Source organism: Anolis carolinensis, unplaced genomic scaffold (assembly GCF_035594765.1).
Source record: "Anolis carolinensis isolate JA03-04 unplaced genomic scaffold, rAnoCar3.1.pri scaffold_14, whole genome shotgun sequence".
Lineage (NCBI taxonomy): Eukaryota > Metazoa > Chordata > Lepidosauria > Squamata > Dactyloidae > Anolis > Anolis carolinensis.
Window position 1 is genome coordinate 13,290,163 of NW_026943825.1, and position 18,927 is coordinate 13,309,089.

Consider the following 18,927-nt stretch of genomic DNA (forward strand, 5'->3'; position numbering starts at 1 on the left):
ATCCTATGTAAATATAGATAACTAGAGATTTCCATGTACCTGTATATCTCTTGCTATATGTATACATTAATTTTATATATGAATTTTATATGAATTTTACCCTCACATATTTGCAAGTGCAGAGGGAAACTGCACATGCGCGCACACACACACAAATGTCTAGATAGATATAAACATTGATAAATCAGGCTTGGAAATATTGCAGGAGGAAAATGCACATAGAGGATTTGCCAAGGTTTCAGGGGAAAATACACAGGTGAAATTAGTGTATATATATATATATATATATATATATATATATATATATATACACACACACACTAGCTGTGCCCAGCCACGCGTTGCTGTGGCGAAGTATGGTGGTATGGGAAATAAAGTATTGAGGAATTGGTGGTAGTTAAGGTAAAGGGTAAAGTTTTTCCCCTGACATTAAGTCCATTATAAATGGGTTATATAGCTGTGTGGAAAGGCCTTGAGTCTACACTGCCATATAATCCAGTTCAAATCTGATAATCTGTATTTTATAGGCAGTGTGGAAGAGGCCTAAGTGAGGCCTAACTCTGCTTGTCCCCTGGGCTGAGTGGGTTGCAAGGAGACGAAGTGGGCGGAGCTTAGCCTTCTAACTGGCAGCAATTGGATAAAAACAATTCTTCCTCTCCCTCTAATTAGGACTTTATTTTTCTTTTCTTTTTGTTGTATCAACCTAGAAGCATGGATGAGGGGTTGTGCTGCCAAGTTTAGTGTTTTCTGGGATGTGTAGTTTTGTTGTTTTGTCCTAGGCCGAAATGTCATTACCCTTTTATATATATAGATAGATCTATATCTAGCTCTGCATTGTTTATGTAGGCATTCTATGTTTGCCTGTTACTATGTTGGAAGCTGGCCTGAGTCCCCAGGGGAGAGAGATAGGGCAGGGGACAAAGGAAGCTGTTGATGATGATGATGGTGGTGGTGGTGATTATAAAGTTATTGTTGCTTTTCCACTTATATAGTTTACTGTTTTTCTTTGAAATACAGTTAATATTCAAAACATTTAACCCACTGATGCCTCAATTAATATAATTTTATTGGTATCTAATTTTATTTTTGAAATTTACCAGTAGCTGCTGCATTTCCCACCCTCGGCTTATACTCGAGTTAATAAGTTTTCCCATTTTTTTGTGGTAAAATTAGGTGCCTCGGCTTATATTCGGGTGGGCTTATACTTGAGTATATACGATAATGTTGTTGTTGTTGTATTTATATCCCATAATATGCAAATCTCTATATTGGTGTACACACTACATCCTAAAAAGTGATTTCTGTACCTGCTGCTATGAATATAGGGGTGGGGAAAACTAAGTGAGAAAAATGGTATAGGCAAATACACACTCTTCCCACCAGGAGGCAGCACAGCAGTTTGATCAGACTTCTGTTTCTACATTTTGGGCTCAGTTAATGGGAATTGTAGTCTGAGTTGCTGTGAGTTTTCCGGGTTGTCAGACCATGTTCCAGAAGCATTCTCTCCTGACATTTCACCCACATCTATGGCAGGCATCCGCAGAGGTTGTGAGGTCTGTTGGAAACTGGGCAAGTGGAATTAATATATCCGTGGAATGATGTCCAGGGTGGGAAAAAGAACGCTTCCCTTTTTGAGGCAAGTGTGAATGTTGCAACTTGCCAGCTTGATTATCATTGAATAGCCTTGCAGCTTCAAAGCCTGGCAGCTTCCTAACGGGGGGAATCCTTTGTTACCGTGTTTCCCCGAAAATAAGACAGTGTCTTATATTAATTTTTGATCCCAAAGATGCTCTAGGTCAATGATGGGCAACCTTTTGCACTTGGTGTGTCAAAAAACCTAGCATGTTCGGTGGTGTGTCACTTCGAGAAAAAAACCCCCATAATTTTGCAATATGTATAGTTTAAATAACAAAAATATATAATTGTAATATATAACTCTATTCAATAAATCAAAAACTATTTACTACCATTATTTCCATGTACAACAATCTATGGTACCTCTTGCAGTTTCCACACTGATTTCTCTCTATTCTAGTTTCAATGTAGTCATGAGCAATGAATAATATAATAACAATATGATAGTAATAATATGATAATATACTACAATAATAATAGAAATTATATATATATATATATATATATATATATATATATATATATATGTAATGTGCATAATTCCATGGAGTAAACAACAAAACCACTGGACCAAATCACACCAAATTTGGCCACAAAAGACATAGTCATCCAATCAATCTGCATGCGGCAGCCTGTCAGCAAAAATGGCTAGGTGTGTCAGTGCTGACATGTGTGTCATAGGTTGGCCATCACTGTTCTAGGTCTTATTTTTAGGGGATGTCTTATTTTTCCATGAAGAAGAATTCACATTTATTGTTGAACAAAAAAATGAAAATTTATTATATACTGTACAGTAATTGTCATCACAAACCAGCATAACCAGACAAACTGTGAATCCTATCAAGAATTTCTTGTTACTACCACTATTTCCATGTACAACTATCTATGGTACATACATTTACCGATCTGCTCCGGTGTTCTGTTCGGCGGGCATGCTTCCAAACAAAAACTTTGCTAGGTCTTACTTTTGGGGGAGGCCTTATATTTAGCAATTCAGCAAAACCTCTACTAGGTCTTATTTTCTGGGGATGTCTTATTTTAGGGGAAACGGGGTAGGAGGTGTTAGCTGGCCCTGATTGTTTTCTGAGTGTTGTTCTTTATTTACTCTCCTGATTTTAAGAGTTTTTTTAAAAAATACTGGGAGCCAGATTTGTGTTCATTTTCATGGTTTCCTCCTTTCTGTTGACATTGTCCACATGCTTGTGGATTTCAGTGGCTTCTCGTGTAGCCTGACATGGTGGTTGTGGGAGTTGTCCAGCATTTCCGTGTTCTCAAATAATATGCTGTGTCCAGGTTGGTTCCTCAAATGCTCTGCTATGGCTGACTTCTCTGGTTGAATCAGTCTTCCATGTTCCTTGATTCGTGCCTGGGCAATGCTGCTGCGTTTGGTGGTCCCTATGTAGACTTGTAGGAGCCCCCGGTGGTCCAGCGGGTTAAACCGCTGAGCTGTTGAACTTGCCAACGGAAAGATTGGCAGTTAGAATCTGGGGAGCGGGGTGAACTCCCGCTGTTAGCCCCAGCTTTTGCCAACCTAGTAGAAGAAAACATGAAAATGTGAGTAGATCAATAGGTGCTTTCTGGCAGGAAGGTAACAGAGCTCCATGCAGTCATGCCAGTGGCCACATGACCTTGGAGGTGTCTATGGACAACGCCGGCTCTTCGGCTTAGAAATGGAGATGAGCACCAACCCCCAGAATCGGACGCAACTGGACTTTATGTCAGGGGAAAACCTTTACCTTTATTATGTAGACTTGACCACAGCTGCATGGTATAAGGATGACTCCTGCAGAAGTGAGTCAGCCATAGCAGAGCATTTGATGAACCAACCTGGAGACAGCATACTAATTGAGAACACAGAAATGCTGGACCACTCTCAAAACCACCATGTCAGGCTACACAGCGAAGCCATTGAAACCCACAAGCATGTGGACAATTTCAACAGAAAGGAGGAAACCATGAAAATGAACACAATCTGGCTACCAGTATTAAAAAAAACTCTAAAATCAGGAAAGTGAATTAAGAACAACACTCAGAAAAGAGGGGAATTCCAGACAGGAGACAATCAGGGGCAGCTAACACCTCCCAACCAAAGATTCCCCCAGGCTGGAAGCAGCCAAGCTTTGAATCCGCAAAGCTATTCAATGCTAATCAAGGTGGCCCATTGCAACATTCACACTTGCTTCCAACAGACAAGAGTTCTTTCTCCCTCCCTGGACATCATTCCACATACATAGATAGATAGATAGATAGATAGATAGATAGATAGATAGATAGATAGATAGATAGATAGATAGATAGGAGAAGAGATAGATGAATAAATGGATGGTTGGATGGATAGATAGATAGATAGATAGATAGATAGATAGATAGATAGATAGATAGATAGATAGATGGTGAGATAGATAGATGGATGGATGGATAGATAGATAATGAGATAGATAGATGGTGAGATAGATAGGCTAGATAGATAGATAGATAGATAGATAGATAGATAGATAGATAGATAGATAGATAGATAGATAGAAGAGATAGATGAATAAATTGATGGATGGATAGATAGATAGATAGATAGATAGTGAGATAGTGAGATAGATAGATGGATGGATGGTGAGATAGATAGATAGATAGATAGATAGATAGATAGATAGATAGATAGGAGAAGAGATAGATAATAAATGGATGGATGGATAGATAGATAGATAGATGGTGAGATAGAAGGCTAGATAGATAGATAGATAGATAGATGGATGAATGAATGGTTGGTGAGATAGATAGATAGATGGATGGATGGATGGATGGATGGATGGATGGTGAGATAGATAGATAGATAGATAGATAGATAGATAGATAGATAGATAGATAGATAGATAGATAGATGGATGGATGGATGGATGGATGGATGGATGGATGGATGGTTGGTGAGATAGATAGATGGATGGATGGTTGGTGAGATAGATAGATAGATAGATAGATAGATAGATAGATAGATAGATGGATGGATGGATGGTTGGTGAGATAGATAGATAGATAGATAGATAGATAGATAGATAGATAGATAGATAGATGGATGGTGAGATAGATGGATGGTGAGATAGATAGATTGATTGATGGTGAGATAGGAGGCTAGATAGATGGATGGATGGTTGGTGAGATAGATAGATAGATGGGTGGATGGATGGATGGATGGATGGATGGTTAGATGGTTAGTTGGATGGATGGTTGGTAAGATAGATAGAAGGCTAGATAGATAGATGGATGGATGGATGGATGGATGGATGGTTGGTGAGATAGATAGATAGATAGATAGATAGATAGATAGATAGATAGATAGATAGATAGATAGATAGATAGATGGATGGTGAGATAGATAGATTGATTGATGGTGAGATAGGAGGCTAGATAGATGGATGGATGGTTGGTGAGATAGATAGATAGATGGGTGGATGGATGGATGGATGGATGGATGGTTAGATGGTTAGTTGGATGGATGGTTGGTAAGATAGATAGAAGGCTAGATAGATAGATGGATGGATGGATGGATGGATGGATGGATGGTGAGATAGATAGATAGATAGATAGATAGGAGAAGAGATAGATAATAAATTGATGGATGGATGGATAGATAGATAGATTGATGGTGAGATAGATAGATAGATAGATAGATAGATAGATAGATAGATGGTGAGATAGATAAATGGATGGTTAGATGGATGGATGGTGAGATAGATGGATGGTGAGATAGATAGATTGATGGTGAGATAGGAGGCTAGATAGATAGATGGATGGTTGGATAGATAGATAGATAGATGGATAGATAGATAGATAGATAGATAGATAGATAGATAGATAGATAGATGGATGGATGGTTAGATGGTTAGATGGATGGTTGGTGAGATAGATAGAAGGATAGATAGATGGATGGATGGATGGATGGATGGATGGATGGATGGATGGAGAGATAGATAGATGGATGGATGGTTGGTGAGATAGACAGACAGACAGACAGACAGACAGACGGATGGATGGTTAGATGGATGGTTAGATGGATGGATGGTTGGTGAGATAGATAGATAGATAGATAGATAGATAGATAGATAGATAGATAGATAGATAGATAGATAGATGGCTAGATGGCTAGATGGATGGATGGTTGGTGAGATAGATAGATGGATGGATGGATGGTGAGATAGATAGATGGATGGATGGATGGATGGATGGTGAGATAGATAGATAGATAGATAGATAGATAGATAGATAGATAGATAGATAGATAGACAGACAGACAGACAGACAGACAGACAGACAGACAGACAGATATATCAGCCCCACTTGCCTGGTTTCCAACAGACCTCAGAACCTCTGAGGATGCCTGCCATAGATGTGGGCACAACGTCAGGAAAGAATGCTTCTGGAACATGGCCAGTCAGCCCAGAAAACTCACAGCCACCCAAAAGCTAGAGAATTTGTCAATAAAGAACTGGTTTGACAGGATATTAGCTTCATATGTAAACAACTCATGATCAATTCAAACCACCAAGTCAGATTGTAGATGAATAATTGGGGAACATATTAGAATAATCATATGCAATGGGTGAAATTAGAATAAGCTGAAGTAAGAGAATGGACAGAGCAGGATATGAATGATGTTGGGGAGCAGGGGGCTTGTATGGTTGGGGGGGGGGGGCAAAGGATCTGTAAAAAAGGGGGCTTCTTTTCTCTGCATCTGCAAAATTGAAATGCCCTGATGCAATTTGCAGGACAAATCGAAACGCCTGGAAGTGGAGCTGGACGAGGAGAGAAGTACGGTGGAGCTGCTGACGGAGAGGATCAACCGGACAAGGGACCAGGTGGGTCAGGAATCCCATTGCGTGGTCAAGGGAGATGGAGATGCTGTTGGTCCAGTGTTGGTTTTCAGTGGCCTTATGTACAGTGTATAACTACAGTATTATTATTATTATTATTATTATTATTATTATTATTATTATTATTTCGTGTCAGGAGCAACCGGAGTTGCTTCTGGAGTGAGAGAATTGGCCGTCTGCAAGGACGTTGCCCAGGGGACGCCCGGATGTTTTGATGTTTTTACCATCCTTGTGGGAGGCTTCTCTCGTGTCCCCGCATGGAGCTGGAGCTGACAGAGGGAGCTCATCCACACTCTCCCCAGGTGGGATTCGAACCTGGCAGCTTTCAGGTCAGCAACCCAACTTTCAAGTCACTTAGTCCACTACGCCATCTGGGGGCTCCATAACTACAGTAGAGTCTCACTTATCCAACATAAACGGGCTGGCAGAGAGTTGGACAAGCGAAAATGTTGAATAATAAGGAGGGATTAAGGAAAAGCCCATTAAACATTGTGATTTTACAAATTAAGAACCAAAACATCATGTTTTACAACAAACTGATAGAAAAAGCAGTTCAATAAATCCATGCCTCACAACCTCTGAGGATGCCTGCCATAGATGTGGGCGAAACGTCAGGAGAGAATGCTTCTGGAACATGGCCGCACAGCCCAAAAGACATACAACAACCCTGTGATCCCAGCCATGAAAGCCTTCGACAACACAGTTCAATAAATGGTAACGTTATGCAATAATTAATGTATTTACGACTTTAGCACCAAAGCATTGCAATGTATTGAAAACATTGAATACAAAAACATTGACTACTAAAAGGCAGACTGCGTTGGATAATCCAGAATGTTGGATAAGTGAAGGTTGGATAAGTGAGACTCTACTGTACTACATATTGTGACAGACTCTTTTTAAAAATTAAAATCAGAATGATAGCAATTTCAACAGAAAGGAGGAAACCATGCAAATGAACACAATCTGGATCCCAGTACAGTAGAGTCTCACTTATCCAACATAAACAGGCTAACAGAAGCTTGGATAAGCAAATATCTTGGATAATAAGGAGGGATTAAGGAAAAGCCTATTAAACATCAAATTAGGTTATGATTTTACAAATTAAGCACCAAAACATCATGTTATACAACAAATTTGACAGAAAAAGTAGTTCAATACGCAGTAATGTTATGTTGCAATTACTGTATTTACGAATTTAGCACCAAAATATCACGATATATCGAAAACATTGACTACAAAAATGGCTTGGATAATTCAGAGGCTTGGATAAGTGAGGCTTGGATAAGTGAGACTCTACTGTAATTACTGTATTTACGACTTTAGCACCAAAACATCGCAATGTATTGAAAACATTGAATACAAAAACATGACTACTAAAAGTCAGACTGCGTTGGATAAGCGAAGGTTGGATAAGCGAGACTCTACTGTACTACATATTGTGATAGACTCTTTTTAAAAATTAATATCAGAATGATAACAATTTCAACAGAAAGGAGGAAACCATGAAAAGGAACATAATCTGGATCCCAGTATTTTTTAAAAATCTAAAATCAGGAGAATAAGTAAAGAGCAACACTCAGAAAACAGGGAATTTCCAGGCATGAAACAATCAGGGCCACCATGGACATTATTCCACAGGTATTCCACCCTGGTTTCCAACAGACCTCACAACCATACATGTTGTCAGGAGAGAATGCTTCTGGAACATGGTCAGACAGCACAGAAAAGTCAGAGCAATCCAACTTTTGCCATGTTTTTATAATAGAACCAACTAGGACAATGATGGGCAACCTTTTGCGCTTGGTGTGTCAAAATTCACCAAAAAACCTAGCATGACTTGGGTGGTGTGTCACTTCGAGAGAAAAAAACATAATTTCTCAATATGTATCGTTTAAATAACAAAAATATATAATTGTAATATATAACTCTATTCAATAAATCAAAAACTATTTACTGCCATTATTTCCATGTACAACAATCGATGGTACCTCTTGCCGTTTCCACGCTGATTTCTCTCTATTCTAGTTTCAATGTAGTCATGAGCAATGAATAATATAATAATAATATAATAGTAATAGTATGATAATATACTACAAAAATAATAGAATAATAATAGAATACACACACACACACACACACACATATATATATATATATATATATATGGGTAATGGAATCCCGGCACCAGACAAAACAACTAAACTAAATGCCCCACAACCTCAAAAATTGACAGCACAACCTCTCATCCACGCCTCTACGTTCATACAGCAAAAAGAAAAGAAAAATAAAGTCCTAGCCACAGCAACGCGTGGCCGGGCACAGCTAGTATATATATATGTAATGTGCATCATTCCCATGGAGTAAACAACAAAACCACTGGACCAAATCACACCAAATTTGGCCACAAAAGCCATTAGTCATCCAATCAATCTGCATGCGGCAGCGTGTCAGCAAAAATGGCTAGGCGTGTCAGTGCTGACACGCGTGTCATAGGTTGGCCATCACTGAACTAGGATATGACATTTACCCTGTTTCCCCTAAAATAAGACATCCCCAGAAAATAAGACCTAGTAGAGATTTTGCTGAATTGCTAAATATAAGTCCTCCCCCGAAAGTAAGACCTAGTAAAATTTTTGTTTGGAAGCATGCAGGATCGATAAATGTACATACCATAGATTGTTGTACATGGAAATAAAGGTAGTAACAAGAAATAATAATAATATAATAATAACTTTATTCTTGTATCCCACCTCCATCTCCCATAAGGGACTCAGGGTAGCTTACACAGGGACAAGCCCAACAACAACATAAATTTACATACGAACAGAAATTTAAAACAGTAATTAACATCTTGGGAAACCTTTACCTTTACCTTTTAATTGAAAAACAGTATAGCAATAAAATATAATATAGAGATTCTTGAAAGGATTCACAGTTTGGTTATGCTGGTTTGTGATGACAACTACTGTACAGTAGATAATAAATTTTCATTTTTTAAAAATTCAACTATAAATGTGAATTCTTCTTTGTGGAAAAATAAGACATCCCCTGAAAATAAGATCTAGACATTGTCTTATTTTTGGGGAAACAGGGTATAACCCAGAAACAAGGACCACACAGTTAAACGGGAAATAACACTTTCAAACCAGAAACTTTTTTTTCCCCAATTTTTGCTACATAGTGCTATGGCTCTCTTAATGTGGGTAAAAATCGGATAGGCCTTCTTTGCCGCAGGGTCATATTGCAGGCTCATGTGCAGTCATTTCAGTGACCGATTCTTTTTACATTCATCCTTTCCAGATCGACCAACTGCGAGCTGAGCTGTTGCAGGAGCGCTCCGTCCGCCAGGATTTGGAGTGCGATAAGATCTCGCTGGAAAGACAGGTAAGACATTCTTGGTTAACGGTGGTTTGTGTTTTGGGGGGTTTATTGTGCCAACTCCGCAGTCCTCGGGCCTGCTTGAACATTCCCAATCACTGCAGCCTCTTGAGTAGGTAAATCGAACACCGAACTGAGGCCGATGAGCAAGTGGGTTTTCCTGGCTGTAAAAAAGAGAGTTGTCACAAAAGGATTTGCCCCAGTCCCTGTCCTTGGGGAGAAGAACTCAAATTTGGAATGCTATCGGGTTATTGATTTCTCGACATAAATATCTGCTCTTTTTGCTCTCTGGAGCATCCAGGGCTTACTCAGCAGCCCTGATCGATGGCAGATGTTCTCCCATTGAATCTCTGTTTATGTGATATAGATAGAGAGAGTCGTATATACCGTATATACTCGAAGATAAGCCGAGTTTTCAGCCCTTATTTATGAGCTGAAAAAGCCTCCCCAGCTTATAATCAGGTCAAGGTCAAGGCTTGCAATATGTGATCTATTTCTCTCTTCTCCTCCCTTATCAGTGTGTTTTCTTTTGCAAAGCCTCCCACACTCTTAATCAAGGGAATGTTTTGATAAGAGAAAGACACCCTTGCAAGTCAGGAAGAAGAAAAATATATATTCATTAATCTTATGAAAGCATTTTCCCCTTAAATATTTGTTAAACTCTCCTACAGATATATAGGCATTAATCCCTTGCAAGCTTTTGCCATCTCTATGTACCTTTATATGTGTATCTATCTATATACATTAATTTTATATATGAATTTCCCCTCATATGTTTGCAGGTCTTTGCAAATCCTTTATACATATAGATCCATGTACCTGTGTATCTGTAGCCATACATATACATTATTTTTATATATGAATGTACCCTCATATGTTTGCAAGTCTCTGGAAATATCTATATAAAGAGAAATGTCTGGATAGATATGAATATATTCTTAGCTACCTATATATAGGTCTTGCAAATATTACAGGGGGGGAAAGAATAAACAAATATCTATAGACATCATAGAATCATAGAATAGTAGAGTTGGAAGAGACCTCATGGGCCATCCAGTCCAACCCCCTGCTAAGAAGCAGGAAATCGCATTCAAAGCACCCCCGACAGATGGCCATCCAGCCTCTGTTTAAAAGCCTCCAAAGAAGGAGCCTCTACCACAGCCTGGGGGAGAGAGTTCCACTGTCGTTAACATGGGGAGAGTGACGGGTAATGGGAGGCACACAAGAGAGGGGCATGCTTCTGCTTTCATTGAATTGCTCAACTGTAATTTAGAATGCTCAACTGTAATTTGTCTAGATAGATATGAATATATATATATATGGGGCTTGCAAATATTGAGGGGAAATGCACACACACACACAGAGGGGATTTGCAAACCTTTCGGGGGAAATGCATATGTGAAATTAGTGTCTATAATGATAGATCTATATCTAGCTCTGCATTGTTTATATAAGCATTGAATGTTTGCTTGTTACTATGTTAGAAGCCGGCCTGAGTGGGGAGATAGGGTGGGATCCAAATGAAGTTTTATTATTATTATTAGGTTATTGTTGATACCATATTGTTTTTGTTGCCCCTACTTTTTCCGCTTATAGAGCTAGTTTGTTTTTCTTTAGAAATACGGTAAATATTCAAAAACATTTAACCTACTGATGCCTCGATTAATGAAATGAAATTTTATTGGTATCTATTTTTATTTTGAAATTTACCCATAGCTGCTGCATTTCCCACCCTCGGCTTATACTTGAGATAATACGTTTTCCCAGTTTTTTGTGGTAAAATTAGGTGCCTCGGCTTATATTCGGGTCGTCTTATACTCGAGTATATACGGTAATAATATATAATGCTTATATTGTGCTATACTAATAATATAATATACTAGCTTTGCCTGGCCACGCATTGCTGTGGTTTATGCTTTCAGAGTGTTGTTCTTTATTTACTGCCCTGATTTTAGAGATTATATTGTTCTGTATTACTATATTCCAGTAATTATTACATACTATATTTATAATCTTATATTATCTGCTTAGAACTGGATTATATGAGCCCCTTCTACACAGCTGTATACAATGCACACTGAAGTGGATTATATGGCAGTGTGGAGTCAAGATAATGCAGTGCAAAGCAGATAATAAAATATTATAAATGGGTTGTATAGCTGTGTGGAAGGGCCTTGAGTCTACACTGCCATATAAAAATCTGATAATCTGTATTTTATAGGCAGTGTGGAAGAGGCCTAAGTGAGGCCTAACTCTGCCTGTCCTCTGGGTGAGTGGGTTGCTAGGAGATCAAGTGGGTGAAGCTTAGCCTTCTAACTGGCAGCAATTGGATAAAAACAATTATTCCTCTCTCTCTAATTAGGAATTTATTTTTTCTTTTATTTTTGTTGTATCAACCCAGAGGCATGGATGAGGGGTTGTGCTGTCAATTTTTGAGGTTGTGGGGTGTTTAGTTTTGTTGTTTTGTCCGCTGCCGTGATTCCATCACTCTTTTATATATATATAGATTGTATGTATATATAACTTGTAAGACGCCCTGAGTCTCCTTTGGAGTGAGAAGGGCAGGATATAAATGTCACTAATAAATAAATATGTATATAAATAAATAATATGAAGGAAAATCTTCAATAATCTGGAGGAGACTTTTGAGGATCTGCCTCCTGGTTTGTTCTGTATATTCTGAACCCAGTCTGCTGTCTCCCCGTAGTCTCCTTAAACAATTCTGAGGGCGGATTGATGGTGATAAATGGAAGCTCTTACATGTGCCCACGATCCAGAGTCGCCCGCAGAATAATAACATGCCATTCAGGTTTGCAGAACGAAAATACAGGAACTTTACTAATTCCAAGAGATCAAGAAAAACAGTAGTATTTACAATGGTCCCTCTGGTCACTTACAGGAGTCCATAGTCATGAACAGTCCTTTTCTCAGTCCACAAATCTGCTTCAGAGAAGAATATAGTTCTGATTCTTCACCCTCTTTTCACAGCAGAAAATAGGCCTCAAAATATTGATTTATTTATTAGCTGCATTTATATGCTGCCCTTCTCACCCCGAAGGGGACTCAGAGCGGCTTACAAATTAAATTTACATACAATATTATACAGTATTAGCATAGTACAATACTGGTAAATAAATTACTATATTGTAGTGTATCAATATATTGTAATATTATTAGTAATATTACATGTAAAATATAATATATAATTAATATTATATCGTATTACAATATAATATGAATGTTATATGTATATACAATATGTTATAATCTATCTATATATATATAAAAGAGTGATGGCATCAGGGCAGCGGACAAAACAACAAAACTACAGGCCCCCCAACCTCGAAATTTGACAACACAACCCATCATTCACGGCTCTAGGTTGATACAACAAAAAGAAAAGAAAAATAAAGTCCTAATTAGAGGGAGAGGAATAATTGTTTTTATCCAATTGCTGCCAGTTAGAAGGCTAAGCTCTGCCCACTTGGTCTCCTAGCAACTGACTCAGCCCAGGGGACAGGCAGAGTTAGGCTTCACTTAGGCCACTTCCACAGATTATCTAATTTGCACTGGATTATATGGCAGTGTAGACTCAAGGCCTTTCCACACAGCTATATAACCCATTTAGAATCTTATAGTATCTGCTTTGAACTGGATTATCTTGACTCCACACTGCCATATAATCCAGGCTTCCAAGCAGCAAGCCTATTCCTTTGTATTCCAGCTCATCAAACAAGGATTCCCATAAGAAGAAAATGGCCAGGCTTTGAGGCTGCAAGGCTATTCACTGCTATTCCACCTGGCCAACAAAGCATTCCCATAAGCCACAGCAACGCGTGTCCGGGCAAAGCTAGTTATTATATATTATTATAAATTATATATTGTGTGTGTGTGTGTGTATATACACACACACACACACACACACACACACACATATATATATATAGGCCTTTCTGAGTGCACAGCTCTCTTCACCAGCAGTACTAAGTCAGCACTGAAAAAAACTTGTCCAAACTGGTTCTGCAGCAGCAGAACAGAAACAGTATCAAATCAGTTCCCAGGTCTTTGCAGGCTCAGCCAATTGGCTTCATACACCTCATTTTCCACTTAACACACATGCAGCGCAGTCTGTTTGCAAACCATGACACCTTGCTCTCTTTCTCTCACACATCAAAGACCTGTTTCTGAGAACAACGGAGACCCATTTCACAACGACTGGGCTGTCAGACTGGTTTCGGTGCCGAGACTGAGTCACCACCTGGCTGCTTCTTGCGGCTCTGTTTGGTGTTTAGTTTTCCTTGGCGAACTCTTTTATTTGCACCTAAAGAGGGAGAAATAAGAAATCCAAAGAGCTTCTCTTGCCAGACAGAAGAACAGGATGTTCTCAGCATGAGAGGTTTGCTTTGTCGCACCCCAGACCCGAAGCATCACACAAAAATCCAGAGTAAAGACAAACAGACTATTGTAAAAAACATACGAAAGATATATAGTAAAAAGCAGGGATAAGGAAAGAAGGTGTAGAATCCAAAAGGTCAGCAATCAAATGTTTCTTGTAAATCTAAATGCAAGGCAGTTCAAGAATAGTCCCAAAATCAACTTGTTGAAAAGCAAAACTTGAACAAGGATACACAACATGAACATGGAAAAAACCATGTTTCCCAGAACCAAGACAAGAACTAGAGAACCTAGGCCTGGCTGTAACTTGAAAACCATGTTGCCTGAACTGAACTGCAAAGTGCCCATTAGCTTCTAATAAACAGACATGAAAGTGTTACGTCTACCCTGGAATTTTTGCTTCCCACAAAGGTGTGTTGACCTATGAAGCTGCTCAAATTTGCAGGTGAGCCTCCTGGTTTGCGTCAATATTACGAGATGTGTTCCCATGAGAATTTCTCATCAATTTGTCTTTGCTAGACTCCTTATCTGGAGAGAATGATTCCAACTCTGTTCCCCTTTCTGACTGGATGAGAATAAATCCTAGGAAAGCCCATGATCCCATCGGACTCTGAAGTCATCAGTTGTAAGGTGCTAATAACGGCTGCCACCAATTTGTAAAGATGCAACCACCAAAGACTCAGAGTAGACCTTTTACTTTTCCCCCCTTTCTAATTCTTATTCAATTTAGATGGTAGCGTAACTTGGTTTATAATATATGCGACAGAGGCTTAGATGTTGGAAGAACAATAACAAGTTTATTCAGGCACAGAGCTTAGTGTTTACAATATTGTTTCTCACTTAGAGGTATTTTTATTAACAGTTACAATGCTAGAATGAGATGAGTCAAACTCTCTATAAAGTGTCACTTCTTTTACTTAAAGTAGTTGAAACATCTTTCTCTGCTACTTTAAAACCGCAGTCACCCCTGTGATATACGATCACAGATTCTCTGTTCCTTACCAGGACACAGACTACGTTAAATAAGTCCCCAAACTTATTTTAAACCGACTCAAAATCAACAATTGAGTCTCCTTGATCCCCTCAACCTAGGATCAATCTTCCCTGTGCCTCATCAGAGCACAGACTGAATCCCTTTTTTAAACTCTGCACTTCTTCAACAAAATGGCAGTTGGCTCCACCTACTTCTCCATGGCAACCAGCCTCTGAGTGCTGAGATGCAATAACTGTAATACTTTCCCTCTTAAAACACAAACCCACAATTAAACATAACATCTGTAAACCAAAAATTCATACTTCATTACATCAGTGAACCCATCATCCCCTGCCTGCTGTGACTGCTGCTGGGCTACAACATGCTTGAGGGTTGCTCCAGTAAGATGGCAAAAATTGCAGAAACGTTGTGCTGGCAGAAAGAAAACGGCTCAATTGGGTACTTCGTGCTTTTCCTGTATGACAGAAACGGTTGGGGTCTCCTCCAACTCTAGGATTCTGTAGCCCTATTCCAGTGTCAGAATGAAAAATATTTCCCTAAACAAAAAAAGATCAGTTTTAATTAAAGTTGCTTTTTTGTACATAAATGCATCAAAAGTAAATATGTATTATTTTTAGTTGTCTCGGAAATCTTATAAAAATTTTATTTAGCAGAATAATGCAGGTATAAAAACTTATAACAAAACATTAATATACAAACCAGAATTTATTAACTAGACTAAAATTTTAAAACTACCGTTCGGGAATGATGCATTATGTAAATTCGCATATGTACAATATTTTTAAAAACTTCTATCAGGAATGCTTTACACAAGGAAATTCAAAAATCAGCTCTCTTTTGGCTAATAACCCTTTTCATTCTTAAAAATGTGTACATTTACTAAGCCTCATTATTCAATCTAAAAATTACAATCTTGATGCTTTGTTTTATACAGAAAGCAGATAACACACACAACTAAGCCATAACAGAAAATGGTTCAGATCCTTGCTATAACTTAGCAAAATGCCTATTGTAAACTGTTAGTTTCGACATAAGTATAGAAGGGCATCCTTTGATGAACTTTGTCCTCAGTATTATTCTTTACTGGGATTCTCCAATGTTCGGTACATTCCCCAGTTTGGATCGCTGGAGGCTTTCTCCATCCACTCTCGGCAGCATGATACTGGCCCTTGGATCCAATTCAGTGCAACTCCGGCGTCCTTAAAAGTCCTTGGCCGGATGAAACGGGGAGCTTTTGTTCTCGCTGACCCTGCATGTTGTCTCCTCAACCCTGGCTGCTTTGTGTTTGCTGACAAATTGGGACCTGGAAGGGCTCCCGAAAGGCTTCTTTGACCCTCGCTGGCTTTGACCGGGATGCAAAGTTGCGGCCGGATTGGGGCTTATGCAACCGCAGCGCTTCCGAAGCACATACACACCAATCAATAACATTCCCCATGGTGGTCTGGGAGTGAGCAAGGGTGTGCCAGCCACACACTCTCGGCCTCAACCCAATCTGAACAAAACCTGCACCGCGGTGACTTGAAGGCACATCATGGCTCTTTCCTTCTAAATTATCCTTGCGAGGTTGGTTTAGGAAGAGAGAGAGAGCTACCATCCCATTGTGAGAGCTTCAAGGCTGGAAGCTGAAATTCCCAGGCACCCAAAATACTGTATGAGGGTTGAATGAAAAGTCTGTAGCAGGTCCTGGCTTATTCAGTAGACTCTCCTCTACAGTTCCATTTGGCGGGAAGCCTTAGCATTGAACGGTTGTGTTGTTAAAGCGCGAAGTATGGAACCCTGCGCAGACGGGGAAGCCTTAGCATTGAACGGTTGTGTTGTTAAAGTGCAAAGTATGGAACCCTGTGCAGACAGGGAAGCCTTAGCATTGAACGGTTGTGTTGTTAAAGTGCAAAGTATGGAACCCTGCGCAGACGGGGAAGCCTTAGCATTGAACGGTTGTGTTGTTAAAGTGCAAAGTATGGAACCCTGTGCAGACAGGGAAGCCTTAGCATTGAACGGTTGTGTTGTTAACGTGCGAAGTATGGAACCCTGCGCAGACGGGGAAGCCTTAGCATTGAACGGTTGTGTTGTTAAAGTGCAAAGTATGGAACCCTGCGCAGACAGGGAAGCCTTAGCATTGAACGGTTGTGTTGTTAAAGTGCGAAGTATGGAACCCTGTGCAGACAGGGAAGCCTTAGCATTGAACGGTTGTGTTGTTAAAGTGCAAAGTATGGAACCCTGCGCAGACGGGGAAGCCTTAGCATTGAACGGTTGTGTTGTTAAAGCGCGAAGTATGGAACCCTGCGCAGACGGGGAAGCCTTAGCATTGAACGGTTGTGTTGTTAAAGTGCAAAGTATGGAACCCTGCGCAGACAGGGAAGCCTTAGCATTGAACGGTTGTGTTGTTAAAGTGCGAAGTATGGAACCCTGTGCAGACAGGGAAGCCTTAGCATTGAACGGTTGTGTTGTTAACGTGCGAAGTATGGAACCCTGCGCAGACGGGGAAGCCTTAGCATTGAACGGTTGTGTTGTTAAAGTGCGAAGTATGGAACTCTGCGCAGACGGGGAAGCCTTAGCATTGGACGGTTGTGTTGTTAAAGTGCGAAGTATGGAGCTCTGCGCAGACGGGGAAGCCTTAGCATTGAACGGTTGTGTTGTTAAAGTGCGAAGTATGGAACCCTGTGCAGACGGAGAAGCCTTAGCATTGGACGGTTGTGTTGTTAAATTGCGAAGTATGGAACTCTGAGCGGACAGTCAGTCAATGTGACGTAAGCAACCTGCAGTCACTGAATTCTTGACAGCAGAAGGTGTCACCCCAAAGGAGATCCATCAGAGAATTCAAGCTGTTTAGGGTGATTGTGTTGATGTAAGTCCTGTGTGTCGTTGGGCGAGTAAGTTTAAAGATGTTGAGGTGGGAACATCTGACTTGCGTGACAAACAAAGAGCCAGCCATCCTGTGACAGCAACCACCAAGTTTCACAAGCAAAAGGTTGACAGATTGTGTTCTGTCATGCGCTGGGCCTGTAGCTAATCTCTTTGTATAGGACGTATACTTTATGCCCAGCGGGAAGCCAGGGCGCCTCAAAGAGAGGTTCTTGAGGATTTTCCTGAAAAGGATAGTCCTTTGAGTCTTTCATGAGATAACAAAGTCTTTATTATTGAACAAATAATAAATCTTCAAGGAGTCAAATAACACTTCAAGGTTTCCTTAATAAACTTTTGGCCTTTTTCATCTTGTCCCTAGGGGACAGACAATTGGCTTTGGATAACTGTGAAAACCCTCTTATAACCTCCCCCAGGCTGTCTATTATATGGGCCTAGCTGATGTGGGACCCACTACCGATTCCAAATGCGTATCGAGTGGACCTACCAACCAAGGCTTGCAGATGTTTCAGCTGGGGTTCCATGGATCTGTGGTGCCGTTCTCGCTCCGAGGTTTCTTTGGAAACTTTAGGGCTGTTTCCCTCAAGAGCTGTGAGGCTGAGGGGCTGTGAGCTCTTAGCCAGAACCTTTGGGACCTTTCCCCTGGAATTTCTGTTTCTGATTCCTCGGATGTTCTTGAGATGTGAAGCTTTTTTACGGGACGAGCTGGTCTACGTCCTATAGCTTAGCTTCCTTACGTGAGACTGACTTAACAATTGCTCCTTCCCTCCCAGAGCCCTGAATAAGGGGCGGAACCAA

General features: G+C 39.9%; 1 protein-coding gene across 6 annotated transcripts in view; it reads left to right on the plus strand.

The window, feature by feature from the left end:
* Positions 1 to 18,927, plus strand: part of cgn (cingulin) — a 138,725-nt gene that overhangs the window by 102,387 nt on the left and 17,411 nt on the right. For all 6 annotated transcript variants that reach the window (XM_062965276.1, XM_062965281.1, XM_062965279.1 and 3 more), the window contains 2 exons: positions 6,393 to 6,482; positions 9,801 to 9,884. In XM_062965276.1, the coding sequence (XP_062821346.1) occupies positions 6,393 to 6,482; positions 9,801 to 9,884 (174 nt within the window). The remainder of the gene's footprint in view (positions 1 to 6,392; positions 6,483 to 9,800; positions 9,885 to 18,927) is intronic.